Source organism: Haemaphysalis longicornis, unplaced genomic scaffold, assembly GCF_048455015.1.
Source record: "Haemaphysalis longicornis isolate Haplotype H1 unplaced genomic scaffold, Haemaphysalis longicornis Haplotype H1 scaffold_7, whole genome shotgun sequence".
NCBI classification, from domain to species: domain Eukaryota; kingdom Metazoa; phylum Arthropoda; class Arachnida; order Ixodida; family Ixodidae; genus Haemaphysalis; species Haemaphysalis longicornis.
In genome coordinates, this window is record NW_027526422.1 from 105,690,668 (window position 1) to 105,710,072 (window position 19,405).

Consider the following 19,405-nt stretch of genomic DNA (forward strand, 5'->3'; position numbering starts at 1 on the left):
TTAACGTGTTTACATCCAAAAGGTCTTCCAACCGCCCTGTAAGCTTGTCACAGAAGGTACGTGTAAGAATACGTATTGTAGGGTACAATGTGGTGAGATTTCTCAAATTTGTTGCTTCAGTCGACGAAAACTACATACATTTACTGGGCGCGGGCCCCATTCATCGTCGTCGTTAGATGGAAGGGTGCATGATTTTTTTTTCAAAAAAAGAGAACCATCTTACGGTTTTGTTCGGCATAAGCATAAGTTCCCTCTGTAACAGTTGTTAAATGCTGCAAAAACTTTATTTTGTATGCTTCTTAACATGGCCTCTGTGGCGAACATGTACCATTACTGCGAAGGATCCCAACGGCACGTTACGACTGTCAAGGCCGGGTATTTTCGCCCGTTCCGTTTAGCCGAATGAATAAACGCAGCACTCACGATCGGGGGACTCGGCACTTGCTTCTATCTGTTCGATTACGGCCAAGACGACGGGGAACATAATTGATGCCACGGCTGTGTTGGGAATCCACATCGACAGGAACATTGAAACCAGCATTAACCCGAGCACGATCCTGCCAGAAAAAAAAGAAAAAACAAAAACTTGATACGGCTCGCCGCTATCTTTTCAGTTTCTATTTTATTTTGCATTAACTTGACATTTTCAAAGTAAATAGTTAGTAGTTTTTTAAATGTATGTTCAAGACAGGATTACTAGTTTTCTTCATAGATTCTTCGCCTTGTCACAGCTGTGATGTCATTTTTACGTCGCTCATGGGCACGTACAGAATTTACAGTTCTTTCACCGATGCGGATAAAAATGTTCCGTGCTTGTGAGCATCCACACCAGAAATTGGCAGTGCCAATAGCGCAACTGCTATGTAGTAGTTATATGTGTACTTTATTGCAGCAAAAGCACCTAATTAAGGCCAATGACCACCAAACCATCATTTGTGGCATTCCCATGTTTGAGCTTCGGTGAATTGTCTAAATTCGTATGTAGCGACAAACATCGAAATTGCTTAATCGTTCTCTACACTGTTATAATGGGAAAGCATAAGCGAATGATTGAGCGATAAAGCCGGCGTTGCGTTGGCGCCTGGCGGCGTTTTCTTAAAAAGCGACGGAGTGCGTCGCGTCACGCGGCAAACGCATTGCATCGCATCGCATCGCAAGCAAATGCATCGCAGAAATAAAAAGTTCGCAGTGGCTTAACTCAGTTATGTCTGGGTGTACGTAGCAAGAGGTACGGTTAATTGTTTAGCTTGGTTCTCTGTACAGTTGCGACGCTTCTCGAGGCGAGCGGCTCCGCTTTCCTCGGTCTCCTGGGCTCACTGCCTCCTCTTGGTTTCGCACCGACGACGAAGCCTGTCGACGAATCCCACCGAGCCGCCCCTTCTATATATACCATTGTTTGTATTTTTATTTCTTATTCTTAGTATTTTTTCTTTCCTTTTTTATGTTATATTTTCCGTTCTCTTTTTTATTCTTTGCATTTTTACCTTTCCTATTTTTGTTTCTTTTGTTTTGGTTTTGTTTTTTTCTTTTGGCGCAGCGAGTGGCGCTGCCAGCTGCGGCGGCTAGGGAATCGCTAGGTTCGCTAGCCGCTGCAGGTTCCCTAGGAACCGCTGCCAGCTAGGGCACCGAGGTGCGGCCACCGGTCACTGAGAAACGGCGAGAATACGGCCGTTGTAGCTCTCGCTACAAAACAAAAAAGAACCACGCAGATATTTCGTCACTAACGCCGCGAATCCGTCTTGGTTGTAGCGTCACTAACGCGGCGAAGTCATGTTTGTCGTCACGGCTGCGCCGTGAAGACCATAAGTTAAAAGCATGTAAGCGCTGGCCTCAGTTAGCGGCGCAGAGGTTCCCAGCGAGGCAGGGCACCCTACGGGGCTCACGGCCGCACAGATGATGATGATGATGTTTGGAGTTTAATGGCGCAAGGCCGACTAAGGGCAAGGAACGCCAAACAATAGTGATTACATGAAAGTGGCATGGAAGTAAAAGTAGAACATTTCAGTAAAAATAAACAAAGTAAAACACAACGTAATGAAGATGACTGGTGTAAAGGGCCAGGTTGTCAATATGCATGATAAGAAATGAGACGGCCGCACAGAATGATGGTGCTGCCACAGCATCTTCTTGAAGGCGCCCATAATAACAGCCCAACACTTCGGTGCCCGTCATGTGCAGAGCGTAACTAACGTCGAATCTTAGGCTAGCTGGTATACAAGCAGCGTGTGTAGCGGGAAAAAAAGCAGGGAAGAAACGCTGTGCAAGGTTGTCCTCTTCTTCTTCCCTATTGTACGCGCACGTTTTTAAGTCTCCCAGAACACGCCATCGAAATCTAAAAGTTTTGCATTTGAAACTTCATGTCCTCGAACTTCTGTACTTTGAACAGTGCGTTCACGATACGAAAATTTTCCATTTGTTATCAACTCATATATCTCTCGCACAAAACTTAACGGGTGGCCTTCCTTAAAAGCCTGCCATTTTTGTTAATATAATAAATGGCCTTGTAGGCGTTCGCCGTTCAGAACTCAAGCTTTGTAGCGCCCACTAGTTCGACGGATCTCTAGCACGCATTAAAACTACCGTGACGACACACTGCCGAATCAGGTCACTGATGTGCGCCCCCACCTGCGCGTGCTGGTGCCGATGACGAGGACTGACTTGAGTGCCAGGCGCTTGTGCAGTTGGGTCGCCTCCACAGCGGCCGCTAGAATCAGTGACCCAAGCATCACGAAGCCGACGTTCTGTTGAATAGAAAGAAAAACGAAAATACGTTGTAGGGGCGGCCCCGTGGTAATGCTAAAGTCCCTTGATCAGCGTTTAAAGCAGATGAAGAGACTTTACAAGATGGCACCGATAAAGCAGTAATGCTGCCCCAGGGCTTTGAACAACTATTCACAATTCGCAAGCGTATAAACAGACAATAATGCGAACAAAAAGACAAGGTGTATGGTCTGTAGAGCTGTCTTTAAACAGCGAAGCTCTTCTTGGTCGAAGATTTCATGGGGCGAAATGTGGTGACGCGGTTGAAGCGTTGCAGGTGAGGTCGTAGCCTAACGCGGAGGAGACCAAGCGCCAATGTCACAAGAAGCACGTTAAACGAATGCTTGATATGGGCAAAGCTTTCCGAAATTACTAAATCTGGAGGCATTGTTTATGCTTGTCAACTTTGTTGACCCAAAAGGAACTATTAAATATATATCAAGCAAGACATCATTACATAAGTGATATTTGCTCTGTTATTTTAATTAAAATTACGTGGCTGCTTGATTTTTGCAATACCATACGCCATGAAAAAACAAAAAGCACTCGCCGCACGTCCTCGTAGCAGTGTTCCAAGTTCAAAAGACACAAAGTTTCCAGTGGAATGCCGGAACTGTTGAATAACGTGAAATTGAATTTGCACGAACGGCAATCAATCTGTTGGATTTTATTTTATTGATTGATTGATTGATTGATTGATTGATTGATTGAATGATTGATTGATTGATTGATTGATTGATTGATTGATTGATTGATTGATTGATTGTAGGGTTTAACGCGCCGACGCAACGCAGGCGATGAGGCGCGCCGTAGTGGAGGGCTCCGGATTAATTTTGACCACAAGGGGATCTTTTACGTGCACCGAAATCTCGTACACACGGTCGTTTTTGCTTTTCGCCTCCATCAGAAAAGCGGCCGCCGCGGCCGGGAATCGAACCCGCGCCCTTGTGCTCAGCAGCGCAATGCCTTAGCCACTGAGCCACCGCGGCGGGTGATCTGTTGGATTTGACAAGTTCTATGAAGCTTAGGCTTGCGATTAGGCAAGGCTATGCAGCTTCGCTGTTGACATAAGCGTTCGTGACGTTAAGGCAGTGAAGCAGGGCTGATGTTTGAATACCCTAGCATAAGTGACGTTTAACATGAAGTTTCGAGACAACCTTGATCGAAATCACTTAACCAAAAAACTAATCTCACGTATTACTGTGCACAAAGGGCCACGCGATGACAGGCAGAAAATTCTCAGTGTCCCTGAAGTTGATGATGATGATGGTTTGATGTTTATGGCGCAAGGCCAACTGGGGCAAAGAGCGCCAAAACAATAGTCGTATATGAGAGGTGATACCTTAAACACTAAGTAAAATCAGCAGAAACAAAAGTAAAATCACAAAACGACAATGAGCATGGCTGGTGTATAGGGCCAGATTTCATGATGCATGATAGGAAATGAGGTTTAAAAGCTTGACGTCCGACAAATACTCAAACACACGTTTCACTGAAACAATGGCTTCGTCACCTAGGAAAAACGATGGATGTAGGGGGATATGTTGTCTGTAGAGTTCTCTGAAGTGTTTGTGTCGTGTTGTGTGAAGTACCTTGCATGTTATTAGTATGTGTACTACGGATAGGGCCTCTCCGCACCTGCCGCACTGGGGCCTAGGAGATCCCGTCAGCAGATACGAGTCAGTTGCATGCGTGTGCCCTATCCGTAGCCTACCCAAAGCGACTTCCGTGTGTCTGTTGTGTGAGTCAGATGTGTACCGTCCCAAGTGTGGCTTTATTATATGTAGTTTGTTGTCTGTCTGTTCGTCCCAGTGTGTTTGCCATGTTCTGCGCAGGTGTTGTCTTATGTGTGGCTTGAGGTCTGTGTAGGGTACCGTTGTAATGTCCACAGTGTTCCTGAGTGCAGCCGCACCGGCCCTCTCGTCTGCCAACTCATTCCCAGCGATCCCTGCGTGTCCTGGGACCCAGCAGAGGACCAGCTCATGCTTTTGTGCATACACGGACATGATAGTGTTGAATACAAGATTAACTATGTGGTTTTTGGGGGGCTTGTGCGATGACAGTGCGCGAACAACACTCAAAGAATCTGTATAAATGATGGAATTGGGAATTTGCGTTTCAAGAATGTGTCGTACAATCAGTAAAATTCCATACGCTTCTGCTGAAAAAATTGATGTGTGCATGCTCATGGTTCTGGCTGCATTGAAATTAGGACCATGAGCAGCGCACGACACCATACTGGAGGTTTTAGAAGCGTCACCATAAAATTCTGCACATGTGTATTTAAACTGCAAAGACAGAAAGTGCTGCAGTATTGCAGCTCGTGGTACACGATTTTTGTCAAGTCTCATAAAAGAAAGGTCGCACGACACAGGGCGAACTTGCCAAGGCGGTAAACTGTTAGAAAAGGATGACCTGTACACATCTAAAAACGAAGCACTGAGATCCGAGGCTCGCTCTCTCACTCTAAGTGAAAAGGGCAGAGGAACGGATGGGCGATTTGCAAAGAGCAGAGATGTTGATGTATCGTTAAAGACGGGATAAAAAGGATGATTATTCAGTGATGAAATTTTAAAAGCATATAGCAAGTCCATGTACGTTCGTTGGTTCTCAAGGCTCCACTTATCACACTCGACATACAAACTCTCGACAGGGCTAGTGCGAAAAGCACCCGAGGCGAGACGAAGCCCCAAGTGTAGCACTGGGTCAAGCATTCGCAACGCTGTTTTAGTCGCCGACCCATATACCACACTGCCATAGTCTAAACGAGACCCAACCAAAGCAGTATAGAGCCGTAGTAGGAGTTCTTTATCGGAACCATAAGATTGATGGGAGAGAACCTTAAGTATATTCATTGTTTTCAGACATTTATGTTTAAGTTTCTTGATGTGTGGAATGAATGTGAGTTTCTGGTCAAACACAACACCTAAGAACTTGTGCTCCTTGTTCACAGGAAGCGACACGCCATTAAGAGTAATGTCTGGGTCCATATGGACCCCGCGCTTCCTGGAGAACACAACGCAGGAGCTTTTTACAGGATTTAATTTAAAACCATTCTTGTCTGCCCAGCCGGCAAGTTTCTTTACACCAAGCTGGACTTGACGTTCGCAGATTGACATATTACATGATTTATAGGATATTTGCACGTCGTCTACATACATAGAATAAGAGATTGTAGGTGGCGGTGCCTTACCAAGAGAGTTCATTTTTACTATGAAGAGGGTGCAGCTCAACACGCCACCCTGTGGCACGCCATTTTCTTGCACGTAAACGTTCGAGAGTGCACAACCAACTCTTACTCGAAACGTCTGTCTGACAAGTAACTAACAAGAGTGTTTAACATGTTACCCGATACACCGAATGACTTGAGGTCCCTAAGGATCCCATAACGCCAAGCGGTGTCGTATGCCTTTTCAAGGTCGAAAAAGACAGTTAAAGGGGCCCTGAAAGGCGTTTTGAGCACACTAAATGAACTAGCGCAATCGTTAGATTGGGTCGTCAACGTCATCTGTGCCAAGTATTACTCTTTTACGCGCAGCGGAAAGCTCACACTTTTGTTGCAAAGTTTGTCGCTTTTTTCTCACCCTTTCCTTCGTGTTTTTGGACGCCGCCATCTTCACATGTCTACATCATCGATTCCCAGATGTTCGTCATGAGCTAGACATCCTGCTATTGGGCGGCTTTTTCACGCACTTCCGCCAAAGAGATGAGTCGTCTGCTCAGCGTCGGCTCGCCGGCTGATCTGCCGGCGGAGTGCCGGAGTGCTTGGACATTTTACGACAAACGAAACAAGTGTAAACAAACGTTTAACCGTTTGCATTAAATGCAGCACGGCCATAACACGACATGGATATTCCCTTACCTGAGTACGTTCCGTAAAGAAAGCGTTGAAGCCCCGTGGCACTTCTTTCTTGCAATCGCAGAGAACGCCCTGAGCCGAATGCCCGGGTTTGACGCATACATTTTATTCTACTTCAAAACAATCCAGAGATGGGTTTCGAACGAACACAACGTCACAACATGCGTTGCAAGTCTGAACCGCGATTGAAAGACGATGGGTTGCCTCCTCCTGCCCGTCATAAATTCGGCACTCACCTCGCGCGCGGTTTGCGGGGACGAACAGCAAGTCACTTAACTCTGGCGCGCAAGCCGCGATGGCTTTTAGCCACGCACACTGCACATACCCCATGCGAAGTTGAGTCGTACGTCGCTCGAGAAAGATAACCCAGACCATGGGAAGCACTATCCACCCGCAGAAGCACAACGTCGCATTGCATCGCGAAACAAAGACGTCCACAACACCACGACCGGTCGTGCACAACACACACACACCATCGCCTCCTGTAATGTCAAACGCATCTCGCACTTCCCAATGGGAGTGGGTGGTACGCCTGCAGTGCCCACATGTCGCGAGGTGGGGCCCCGAGCTGAACCGGGAACACGCAACCGTAACTGAGTTCTACAGTGGTTTGTGCCTTGTTGTCAAGGCAACCGATGTTTGAGATTCTCAAAGAAGTGGCGCTCGCTCCAGCGCTAGAAAGCTCAGAGCCGCGGTGGAGCATGCTTTGCCAACGTTGCCGCTCTCCATCACGCGTCGCCCCAAGCTGAACTGGTCACATGATTGAAGGGTTTTGTGCACGGGTTCTGTATCGATTTAAAATGTCTTTTTCACATGCCGCCGGCAGGAATTACGACCGCCGCAAAATAAGACCCGGCACCAGCGGGGCCACATCTGATACGGCACTTTTTGGATAAACAGTGTCGATGCATCAAAGGGAACGAGCGCACGATCTTCCCCGTACGGCTGCGAGTTCGCCGCCGATAAAAAGTCACGTGCCACCGATAGCAACTGCACCAACGAACACCGCGAAAGGGCAAGACCAGGCCGCCGCACACATGCGGCCAGATTTTTCGTTCGGTTTTCCAGCCTTGAGCGAAGTGCGGGATTCATGGTGTCAACAAAGCTTGCCCGTAGCAGACGACAGTAGCAGCGCAATAGCGGAAGTACGTCACCGCTGCGGAGCGCAGCATCATGGGAGGCAAAGCTCGCGCGCCGTCAACAGCGGAGAGTAAGTCGAAAGGAGGAGGAAACGCGGAGGGACGATAATGCGCGGTTTTTGATTTACGATTTCTTAGCTAATACGTATCGCTTTAACAAAATTCTTGCGGGAGGAGATTGCAAATACATTGCTTTATTTGGGTACATGTACATCCATGCATCGGCGGAAGGTATTTCAGGACCCCTTTAAACAATACTGCTTATGCGCGAAGGCATCCTTGATGTATGAGTCAAGAGCTACCAGTTGATCGTTCGTCGATCGCCCCACCCTGAAGCCTGCCTGGCAGCTCTCGAGAAGACCGTTGTACTCGAGGAAGTACACGAGCCTGCGATTTATCATCTTCTCGAAGAGCTTGCACAGGCAGCTCGTCAGGGCAAATATTGGACGGTAACTTGAGGGAGACGACGGGTCCTTTCCCTCCAAGAAAGCCACTACAATGGCCTCCCTCCAAGAGTGTGGAATGTGCCCCGAAAGCCATATTTTATTGTATAGATGTAGAAGTGCTTCAAGTGTGTCTGCGTGTAGATGTTGTATCATTGTATATGTGATGTTGTCTGGGCCTGGAGCTGAGGGTTTACACGTGCTCAGAGCAGCCCTCAGCTCATGTAGTGAAAACAGGGAGTTGTAAGAAGTCTGTGATTTGTTGTTGTCGTGTAGGGACTTCTTTTCACAAGAGGCTTTATGTTTCAGGAAAGTGTTCGTGTAGTGCGCAGAACTGGACACGTGTTGGAAGTGTTGTGCGAGTGTGTCAGCCTGGTCTTCCAGTGTGTCCCCTGTTGTACAGGCCAGGGGCAGGCTGTGTGTTTGTTGTCCCTTGAGTTTGCGTATACGTGTCCATACCTTGCGTGTGTCTGTGTACGAGTTTATAGATGTTATGAATGTACGCCAACTCTCTCGTTTTGCCTCACGGCGCACTCGTTTTCCTAACGCCTTGGCCCGTTTGAACAAGAGGAGGTTTCCCGACGTGGGGTACCGACGAAGGATACCCCACGCCTTGTTCTGGGCCTCTCGCGCCCGCCTACAGTCCTCATTCCACCACGGCCTCCGCTGGTCGCGCGGGGCACCAGAGGCGTGGGGAATGGACCTTTCGGCGGCGTCGAGGATGTGCGCCGTGAGGAGTTGTGCGGCTTCATCTACGTGTAGGTGTCCTATGGATGTGTGGTGTAGTTTGGATGTCTCTGTAAATGTATTCCAGTTAGCTCGTGCTTCATTGAACCTATTATGGGACGATGGACTGCATGGGCCTTTACCTATGTATGTAAGTGAGGTAGGAAAGTGGTCACTGCCATATGGATCAGTTCCCACACCCCACTCGACAAGAGGAAAGAGCCCTGCGGAGCCAATAGCCAAGTCAAGACATGAGTATGTGTTGTGTGCTATGTTATGATATGTAGGCTGTTTATTGTTGAAAAGGCATGCTCCTGAAGATGTAAGGAATTTCTCTATAAGGCGACCTCGCGCATCCGTGCGAGAAGAGCCCCAAAGAGTGTTGTGAGCATTAAGGTCGCCTGTCAGGATGTATGGTTCGGGCAGCTGGTCAACCAGCGCCTCGAAGTCAGAGCTTAAAAGTGAAACATCAGGAGGAATGTATATGGAGCATACCGTTATCAACCTATTAAATATTATCAAGCGTATTGCTACAGCCTCAAGGATAGTGTTCAGAGTGACAGGGTGGCATGCTAAGGATTTCTGGACGATCATGGCCACACCGCCAGAAGAGTGGGTGCAGCCATCCCTGTCTTTCCTGTATACCAGGTAACTATTCAAGAAATTTGTGTGTTTAGAATTCAAATGTGTTTCCTGAACACACATTACACTTGGCTGATTGGTATGCAGAATCTCATACACGTCGTCAAGATTATTCATAAGGCCTCTGCAGTTCCATTGAACAATATTTTCTCTTCCCATTATTTGGTGTGAGAGCTACTGGAGTGTGTATGTTTATGTGTCGTCTTTCGGGGCTGTGACTCTTGGATTGGGCTTTTTGGGCGGCCTATCTGTAGGCTTGGACGACGGAGGCCGCTCCTTGCGCTGCGTTGCAGGCAAGAACGGCACGACGTCCATCTCGTCGTCCGATGTCCTGGGTGTGCCCGTCGAACCGGGCCCCCCGGACTTGGCCCCCCTTCGGGGGCCCTTCGTTTGACCCGCCACCGCCGCTGGTGTCGGGGGCACCAGAAGTGGCACGGGCGGTGCGGTGGCGGTGGGAGCCGGTCCGGGGCCCGTGGTGTCCATGGCACCCTCCAACGCACTGGACGATGGGGAGGCACGGACGAGAGCGGTACCGGTCCCGACGGAACAGGTTGCCGCCACAACCGCTGCTGTCTCAGCGAGCGGTGTGGAGGCGGGCTGGGCTGCCTGAGGCAACCCTGGGGGGGGCGGGGGCGGGACCAAGTCCGACTCGCGGTACTGGGTCCCCGCCGAAACCAGACGCCGCTCCGCCCCCCGGCGAGCCGCGTCGGCGTACCTCCCCAGGGGGAAAGAGGCGAACCTCTTCCGCGCCTCTGGGAAGGTGATGTTTTCTGTCACTTTTAGATGGATTATTTTCTTTTCCACTTGGAATTTCTCACACTTCCTGGAGTAGGCCGCATGAGGGCCCCTGCAGTTTGCACATGTGAGGTTGTCAGAATTGCAGTTGTCAGTGGGGTGGTCCTGCGCTGCACATTTCGCACAGGTTGTTTTGCCGCGGCAAGAGGTTGTGCTGTGCCCGAACCGCTGGCACTTAAAGCAGCGGCGCTTGTTCGGTATGTAAGGACGAATAGAGCATCGGATGTAGCCTGCATTTATATATTGCGGAAGTGTCGAACGGTCGAAGGTCAGGATAATGTGTCTGGTGGGGATTATCTTATCGTCCCTGCGCATCGTGATGCGGCGCAAAGCTGTGACGCCCTGGTCCTTTAAACCTTCGAGAAGGTCGGCATCTGTTTCCGTCAAGAGATCTGTCTCAGAAATCACACCCTGGGAGCTGTTTAGGCTCCTGTGGGGCGTGACCCTGATGTCCAGATCATGGATGCGGGTTTGTGCAAGAAGAGTGCGGGCTTGTTGTTCAGCATTGACTTCTACCAGGATTTCTCCGGTCCTGAGCTTTTTAGCTTGATATTTGCCACCTATGGTGCTTTGCAGAAATTTAGAGATCAAGAATACGGACATGGAAGCGACAGGTCGTGCTGAGTCAGCAGACTCAATCACAAGAAAACGAGCATAGTTATTCGCGGTTGTTGACAAGACAGTTGTTGAAAGAGGTGGGTACGAAACTTCGGTGCGGCCCCTTTTCGGGGGCCGATCACGTTTGGGGGGGGGGGGGGGGTTTGGAAAATGCCATATGACACATTGGAAAGCAGGGAGACGGGGGTACTTTCTCCTTTGACCTTACCCTGGTAGCCAAAGAGGTCCCGGAGCTCCCTGCCTGGTGAACAGACAGGGAGCCCATCCGCCGGAGCTTGACCTGGGCTCCGACGGCCACCGTTCACGGCTTCTAACCCTCCACCTATAAACACATTGCCACGGTTGGATCCAGCGTATGTTTGGGGGCTCGGGGTCCGCGGTATCGCCAGTACCGCCACCAAGATTGCTCAAGGTGCCCCGTGCGGGGTGTCCCTGAAGTTGCTTGTATTGATTAGTCCTTCGACAAGAGCCTACTGCACAGAAAGACAGCCGCTTGTTGCGGTAATTTCAGCAAGGAGGCAATTGCCGCGCTTGTGCTGGACCAGATCAGAAGAAATTTCACCATACTGGTGAAAAATAAACTAAAAGGAAGCTCGCGATCGGCAATCACAGAACGTACGCACACAGAGACGAGGACCGTAACGTTACGCACAGCATGGAGAAGATGATAAAAGTAGCAGGACGATTCTACTCCCTAGCGACATTAGACCAGGGAAAACCGCTAAGCGTGCAAACTTAGCTTGCGATGCCCCTCGAGTAACTTAACAGTAAGTAGAACAGGCTCTCAACGGTATCAAACGAGGAAAAGCCGTAGGTGCCAACGGCATAACCGCGAACATTTTAAAGGGAGGAGGAGGTATTGTACCAGAAAATCTTAGTGCACTACTTTCAAATTTCTTAGGACTCAAAAAGGGCCGAAAGGCTGAAAAAAACGCCAGCGTAATTCTCATTCATCAGACGGTAGATACTATAGACATCAGAACTACAGACCCACGAGCCTACTCTTAGTTTTATACAAGCTGTTTCCAAACTGTTAGTTTACCGCATTAATGAAAGCCTACGTTCCCAACACACCAGGGACCAGACTGGGTTTAGGATGAAATACTCAACACTGGATAGCATCCATGTCGTTAATAAAATAATATAAAAATCCGCAGAGTTCAGTGAACCGCCTTAGATGGCATTCATAGACTTACGAAAAAGAACTTGATTCAGTACACTTTGCAGCTGCGCTGAAAGCACTATTTGAAGAGACCTACATATGACTTTTACACGACATATATATAAGGGATGTACAAGTAGGATAATCATTCACAAGCAAAACAACAAATTCCCGATCCTAAAGGGGATAAGTCAGGGAGATACCATCTCGCCAAAACTGTTCACATCATGTAACGAGGGGGTACTATGCACGCTCGACTGGAAAACACAAGATTACCGCTGAACAAAGAATATTTTAGCCATCTGAGGTTAACCGACGACGTAATCTTGCAAAGCAAGACTGCAGAACATATACAAAAATGATTGAAGTGCAATCACAAAGCTATCCGTGGGACCAGAAACTAATAATAATAAATATAAAGTAATGTTGAATGATGATGAGGATGATTAAAAGCTCTCCCTTTGAATCGGGGCGTCGGTTGTCAGCAACCAACTTGCCTGTTTAATTCCAGTTGCTTGCCCTATTCGCAGCTAACCTAATGATTTCCCCGAGATTGCCCCGCGATTTCCCCCTCACCCGTGTTTTAAGCTCTCATTGTTCCCCCCCCCCCCCCTTAGCTGCTCTAAATTCTCATTCGTATGATTACTCCGCTGCGTACCCATCCCGTCCCTACTTTCCCCCCCCCCCCCCCCCAGTCGCCTGTTCGTCACCTGCCGAAACTAAGGCCCCTAAAATTACTAAGGTATCGCCAACCGCTCCCTCCTTCTCCGCCACTCTCCTCTTTTTCTTTGCCCTCACACGCAGCGCCGCAGGCCCTTGAACTCGGCGGGAGTGCCGCCATTTTTGTTGGCTGCTTCAGAGCAGACGTCCTCGCGACGCTACGGGCCGCTCGCTGGAGTTTTTTTTGCAGCTTGCTCAGGTTTTTGCGCCAAATCGCTGTTTGGTGGCATTTGTAGGATGTTTAGTCTTATTTTACCAACACGCACTAAGTGAGGTTGTTTTGTTTTATATTTTTGTCTACAATGGGATATTTGTGCGGGTCGGATACCGCTCACACATACGCACAGCACGGTGTTTACGTCTGCGGCATGCTTGAAAATCTCAATATAGTTCGTGAAAGTGAAAGGATCGACCGTGAACATTTCGAACTGCCCTGTTACTGTAATTCCTTTGTTCCATTCGCGTGACTGTGGTCGTGCAATCACTGCGCAGAGTGCTTGCGCATGGTTCGCGGCAGTATACAAGAGCTTCATTCGCAAATGCCGTCGTTCGACCGCTGCGCTGGCGTCCTTGCATTCGCCTTTCTTACGATGGTTGTGAATCATTAGCGGCGTTCAGTCTGCGCCCACTTTTACTACCGATATACATCCGACACGAGTCATGACAGTTAATAATTCTTGTAATACGTTTTTTTAACGGGCGCAGTCGTTTACAGTCGTTATTAATGCAGGCACCTGGACACAATTGTTTTGTGCTGGGATATATTCTGGCATATTTGTACATGGCACTAACACCGGAATACACCCGAAAAAATTCTAAAAAGAACCGATATCACGACGATTATCAAGAGAAAACAATAAGATATCACAAAAATGAGTTGGTGTCACCAAATTTATATTTTATTAATGTAACGTCCTTAGCAAACATCGTGCAGGTGGCTTGTGCTGCTGACGTGGCTTCGTGTGAGAAAAAATGCTGGGAGCGGCATTTGGGTTTAGTTTTTTAACGCCTAGCTTGTCCAATATCCGTTGTCAAATTGACCCGTGAAATAATCCTATTGAGAAAAAAAAATGTCACCACCGAGTCTGAGATGCGCCAGAAACACTCCGCAAATATAGGCAATAATGCATTGCAGGAGTGAGTTAGTGACCGTTCTACCGTACCATGGTCCAATTCATGTTCTCGCATCTGCTCAGTGCCGCGTCCACGCTCAACTCGCTTGCACTAAATGCGTTTAAGAAGCACTTTGTTGGAGAAAAATAAGTCTAATAATATAGCCTCCAAGTGAGTTTTGTTTCACATCGCAATGACTGGATACGCTGCGCCGTTAACTACTAAGATGAAGTAAGCGCGCAGACTGCAAATGTACGGCCTCACGTGTAAAGCAAACGTTAAGATGTAATTAACGGTCCTCTGTGCACTGTGCATACACGGAAGAAAGGGCGTACAGCCGTGGCAGTGCGAATATGCATTTCAAGTGCCCATTCAAATGTGCGCGAATTTAACAAAGCGATAACAGAAATTGCGAATCAAACGTACGTCAGCGCCGCGTTCACGAGATTTGGCCTTAAATTGTTTTACCTAGCCGCAATTTTTTTTTCTTTTTACAACCTCAATTTGCGCCGCACCGACCAAGCACATATTACGCAGCAAATCGCTCCAGTGTCATAACAACGGGGTTATAATACCACCCGGCTCGCTAACACACAAAACATTACTTCACGCCACAAAGAGCTTACACGCACTCGGAACCCACACGCTACATGGTCAGACGCAAGCTGCCGTCGGCCAAAGCACGAATTCAGGTGAAGAATTCTTGCGCCATGAAAACCTTGCGGCAACCGACTTAACATGCTACGCCGCTGATAATTATGCTGTGAGTTAAGCGCGCACATGACAAATACAGGGCTTCTTATCCAAAGCAAAGCTTATGACAGGACGAACTCGCCGCTGGGCGCAATGCCTACTCTGAACAAAGGGTGTACTACGGCCGCGGAGGGAACACGCGTTTCTTCGTAAGTGACCGCTCAAGCTTCCGCAGAATTTAACAAAGCGAGAACAAGCATTAAGAAACTTACCTCGCAAAAGAGTGATGACAGTGTCAGCTTGAAGTATGCCCCTTCAAATCTATGCATCCAAACTTTTCTCCTTTCTGCGTCGCGTTTCCCGGACGGAATAACGGAGTCTTTTGCCATCCCTGACCCTACTAGCACTGCCTAAGGAACAACACATCAGCACCGCTAAACAACATAATGTGACACCGATGCAACATTTGTTCGGAACGAGCAGCTAATACTTACTTTGCTATTCGCAGGCCCCTACGATAAAGCCGGCACTGAAGCTGCCCAGCCAAACATGGCGCCGCACCGGCGGCGTTGCGCAATGCCCCAGCCGGCGAGCCTACGCGGCCGCCGAGAAAGAAAAACAAAAAACGGCAGTTACCACGTGGCCATCTCCAATGGCGGGCGGCGCTGGCCGGAGAAAAAGAAAATAACAAAACACGGAGGAGGGAAGGAGAACGGGTGAGGGCGAAAGGCGGCGAGATCATAGAATGGTGTCACCAATGGTGTCACCATAGAATGGCGTCACCTTAGTAATTTTAGGGGCCTTAGCCAAAACATGCCGAAAGCGCCCTCTTCAGAATAGCTAACGAAACGCTACTCAAGGACAAGACGATAGCTACCTCAGACAGGGTGTCAGTGCTGATCCCAACCGCGAGAATGAAATCCGGCGCAGAATAGGCATGAGCTGGGTTGCAGTCGTCAAGTGACCCCAAATAATGAAAACTAAGCTGCAGCTGCCACTCAAAAGAAGAATATACAACCAATTCCTACAGCTGGTGATAACATATGGAGCGGAAACAAGGCGCCTTACTAAACAACTGGAAAGCAAGGTGAGATCGGCTCAAGGGTACATAAAACGTGAATTGATAAGACAATACTTAGGGACAGGAAACGAGCTTCCTTTATCAAGAAACAAACGGGAGTAGAAGATATGATCGTTCAAATAAAGAAAAAAAAATGGGGTTGGGCTGGCAACGTGGAATAACAATCGGTGGACTACCAGGGTGACGGAGTGGACACTGACAGAAAGGTGCACAAAAAGAGGAAGACCAATTACTCGACAGAGGGGAGAAATAATTTCGAAGGTAAGCAATGGACTCGAGCGGCGCGGGACGGGAGCGGTTGGGAGCGGTGGGAGAGGCCTTCGTCTGGCGGTGGACTTTAGTATACTGTTGATGATGAAAATGATGATAAATATGGTGTAAATGAGTTACATCACACTATATACAACTAATGTGGTGTAAAAATCACCAGTGTTAAACGGTCGTTTATAGTGATAGGCTCTGGGAGTCCCCAGGCAGGAGACTTTATTCATTCGGGCGCAGCGCTAGGAAGACCCGGCAAGAAAGACGATGTCGATGACACTGTCGCCGCCCAGATAAAGATGATGCGATGATGATAGAGCGCACACCCAGAAGAGGGCGATTGTACACATGCTAAAACATAGCCTGTACCGCTGCTCACAAGATACACATTTGATCTGATACCGCAGTTTTTATGCCTAGTACAGTCCGTACGCTTGCAGTAAGCATGCTTAGAATGTCAGGCCGTTACGAACGGCTACCTCAAGGAACACCTGACAGGGCCCAAATCTCGGTAGCTTCGCTCAGGGATGATACACTTATGCGTTTCAACTTCACGGCAACTTTACGGGCGAAAAGTTGCCCTTCACGACAGACGTACAGAACGTGATAATTACTTTCTTCCTTGCTGTCGCCCATTGTTGCAAGTTTAGCAAAAATTAGCAGTTGCTTAGCTCGGCTATGCCAGGATGTACGTAGCGTGAGCTAAGGTGCAGCTGGTTATTCGTAGGTTTCCTGGTTGTCTAAGATTACCTGATTATAATGCTTACTGCTGCTAAAACGATTTCCAAGCCAATCCAATGCAATCCTGTCCGTTCCAGTTCAGTCCAGTCCAGTCACTGCTGTTCGCGCATGCGCAGCACGGCTATGGTGGCTAGCCACCCTAGCACGGCTCTCAAGGAGCTACGCGTAACGGCTATCAAGCGGCTCCGGCACAGCGTCAGACCCAGCTATACTGCGCAACCGAGACGCACAGCAGGGCACGCGCCAGCGCCAGCGCCAGTGCGTCTGACGTGGCTATGAGGTCACTCCTCTGGAATGCGCAGACCGGCGAATATGCAGACCGAATTCTCTGCACACCCGTACTCCAATTGGATTAGATTTCCAATCCAATCCAATACAATCCAACTTAATCCAATCCAATGCTCCTCGCGCTTGCGCAGCACGGCCCTTCAAGGTCCAGGCGAAACTGCTCAAGCTCGGCCAGTGTAGCTCACGCTACAAAATGTAGCACCACGCTTAGCGAGGCCATCGTGTGTTAGAACTTTCCCTGTTGCGGCGTGTAACTACGTAGACAGAGATGAGGGAGGGCCACTCACGTCGAAGTACGCCTTGGCGGTGGCGCCGGTGCTGAGGATGCCGAAGAAGGGGAAAAGCACGAGCGGCATGAGCGACGTCGCCGTCAGGTGGATGGGCTGGACCGTCCAGTAGCTGCCCATCCAGATTATTGCGTAGGCGCACAGGCCGGCCTGCAACAGAGGGGCTCTGGCTACAGGCTCCCGCTTACCTATTTCGAAAAGATATTTGCGCGTTACGAAAGCTGAACAAGAACCTGAACGGAAAACATTGGGAACATTTGTATTTGACGTTTTTTAAAGATGTGCTGAACGCCGCATGTAAATATTCTAACGCACTTGCTACGTCGAAGTGCTCCGCCCAAGAGTTTTTGCGTGCGCCAACTAAGTTCACACGATTGACTTGGTCCAGCGGCGAGGTTCTAATTCGTTAGGGTGCCTTTCCAGGGCCCGGAACGGGGGGCCCCGAGGTTATTTCAGTTGCCCGAGGCGCCCTAGCCACCGCGACTCTCAGGCGACAAAGCGGCGCCAGACCGCGATAGCTCACAAGTTAAAAACGTAAATTTATTGTTATTTTATATTATTTTTAAAGCCCTTTCTTTATAGTTTCTTTTGTGTTTAAAGCCGCGTAAACATTCTGAAAAATAAAAGGATGCTTTGCTGCAAACCACACCCTCAGCGATCAGATTTACTCCGGGTAATTCGTGATCACATAATTCAAGCACCTACACACGCACAATTGCCTGCGGAGCAACGGGCAAGCTTTTCGCTCCGCTCCCTCATTACGCAGGCGCGGTGCGTGGTGACCTGCGCAACTTGTTCTAAGCTCGTTCTAAGCTTCGTTCTCCTCCGCCCCAAACTCCTCACTACTGTCATTCCCTTCCCCGCGCTCAGCGCTGGCCTCACCGAGGCTCTACACATTGGTTACGCCGGGCTTTTCGAGTCTTACGCCTGACTTATCAAAATTCGTGTTTAGCGCAAAACCTTGGCTCACAGTGAGTATAACTCGTTATTCGGCAATCATGACCTATAAAGGACTGCCAAATCCGGAGACGTCACAGGTCTACGTTAGCAATATTTCAACACCTATTGGAACCAGGCAGATATGTAACACATACAAAAGCTGCGCTCGCATGAGACCCATCCACATGTGCCTTAGGGCACGTCAACCATCGCGGCTTGAATAAAAGATTGGCAGCTTCTAAACGATCAAACTGGCTCGCTCAACGCACAGCTTAATGCCATTGCGCTGTCTTCACCCTGCTAAATAATTGTCCGCGGCTTAACTCAGTTATGCGTGAGTGCGGTTAATGTTATTGTTTATCTTGGTTCCCTGTAGGGTTACGACACTTGTCGAGGCGTGCGGCTCGTTCTTCCTCCCTCTCCTCGGCTCGCTGCCTCCTCTTCGTTTCGCTACGACGATGAAGCCTGACGACGAATTCCACCGAGCGCCCTTTCTATATATATGACTTTTCTCTTTTCATTATTATTTATTTATTTATTTATTTATTTATTTATTTATTTATTTATTTATTTATTTATTTATTTATTTATTTATTTATTTATTTATTTATTTATTTATTTATTTATTTATTTATTTATTTATTTATTTATTTATTTATTTATTTATTTATTTATTTATTTATTTATTTATTTATTTATTTATTTATTTATTTATTTATTTATTTATTTATTTATTTATTTATTTATTTATTTATTTATTTATTTATTTATTTATTTATTTATTTATTTATTTATTTATTTATTTATTTATTTATTTATTTATTTATTTATTTATTTATTTATTTATTTATTTATTTATTTATTTATTTATTTATTTATTTATTTATTTATTTATTTATTTATTTATTTATTTATTTATTTATTTATTTATTTATTTATTTATTTATTTATTTATTTATTTATTTATTTATTTATTTATTTATTTATTTATTTATTTATTTATTTATTTATTTATTTATTTATTTATTTATTTATTTATTTATTTATTTATTTATTTATTTATTTATTTATTTATTTATTTATTTATTTATTTATTTATTTATTTATTTATTTATTTATTTATTTATTTATTTATTTA

At 47.2% G+C, this 19,405-nt stretch overlaps 1 protein-coding gene across 1 annotated transcript; it reads right to left on the minus strand.

Annotated features, from left to right (window-relative positions):
- Positions 1 to 394: 394 nt before the first annotated feature.
- On the minus strand, positions 395 to 17,474 carry LOC144146463 (protein I'm not dead yet-like). The gene is made up of 3 exons (XM_077678415.1): positions 17,329 to 17,474; positions 2,626 to 2,741; positions 395 to 557 (listed from the first exon to the last, which is right to left on the minus strand). Exons 1-3 carry the CDS (start codon positions 17,446 to 17,448, stop codon positions 395 to 397), a joined length of 399 nt encoding a protein of 132 aa, XP_077534541.1. The 5' UTR covers positions 17,449 to 17,474.
- Between the last annotated feature and the right edge of the window lie 1,931 nt (positions 17,475 to 19,405).

Coding starts and splice junctions, on each gene's coding strand:
- LOC144146463 (XM_077678415.1), bottom strand. CDS start 17,448: ATGGGCAGCTACTGGACGGTCCAGCCCATCCACCTGACGGCGACGTCG. Junction 2,742..17,328: donor CCGCCAAGGCGTACTTCGAC/GTGAGTGGCCCT, acceptor TCTATTCAACAG/AACGTCGGCTTCGTGATGCT. Junction 558..2,625: donor ATCGGCACCAGCACGCGCAG/GTGGGGGCGCAC, acceptor TTTTTCTGGCAG/GATCGTGCTCGGGTTAATGC.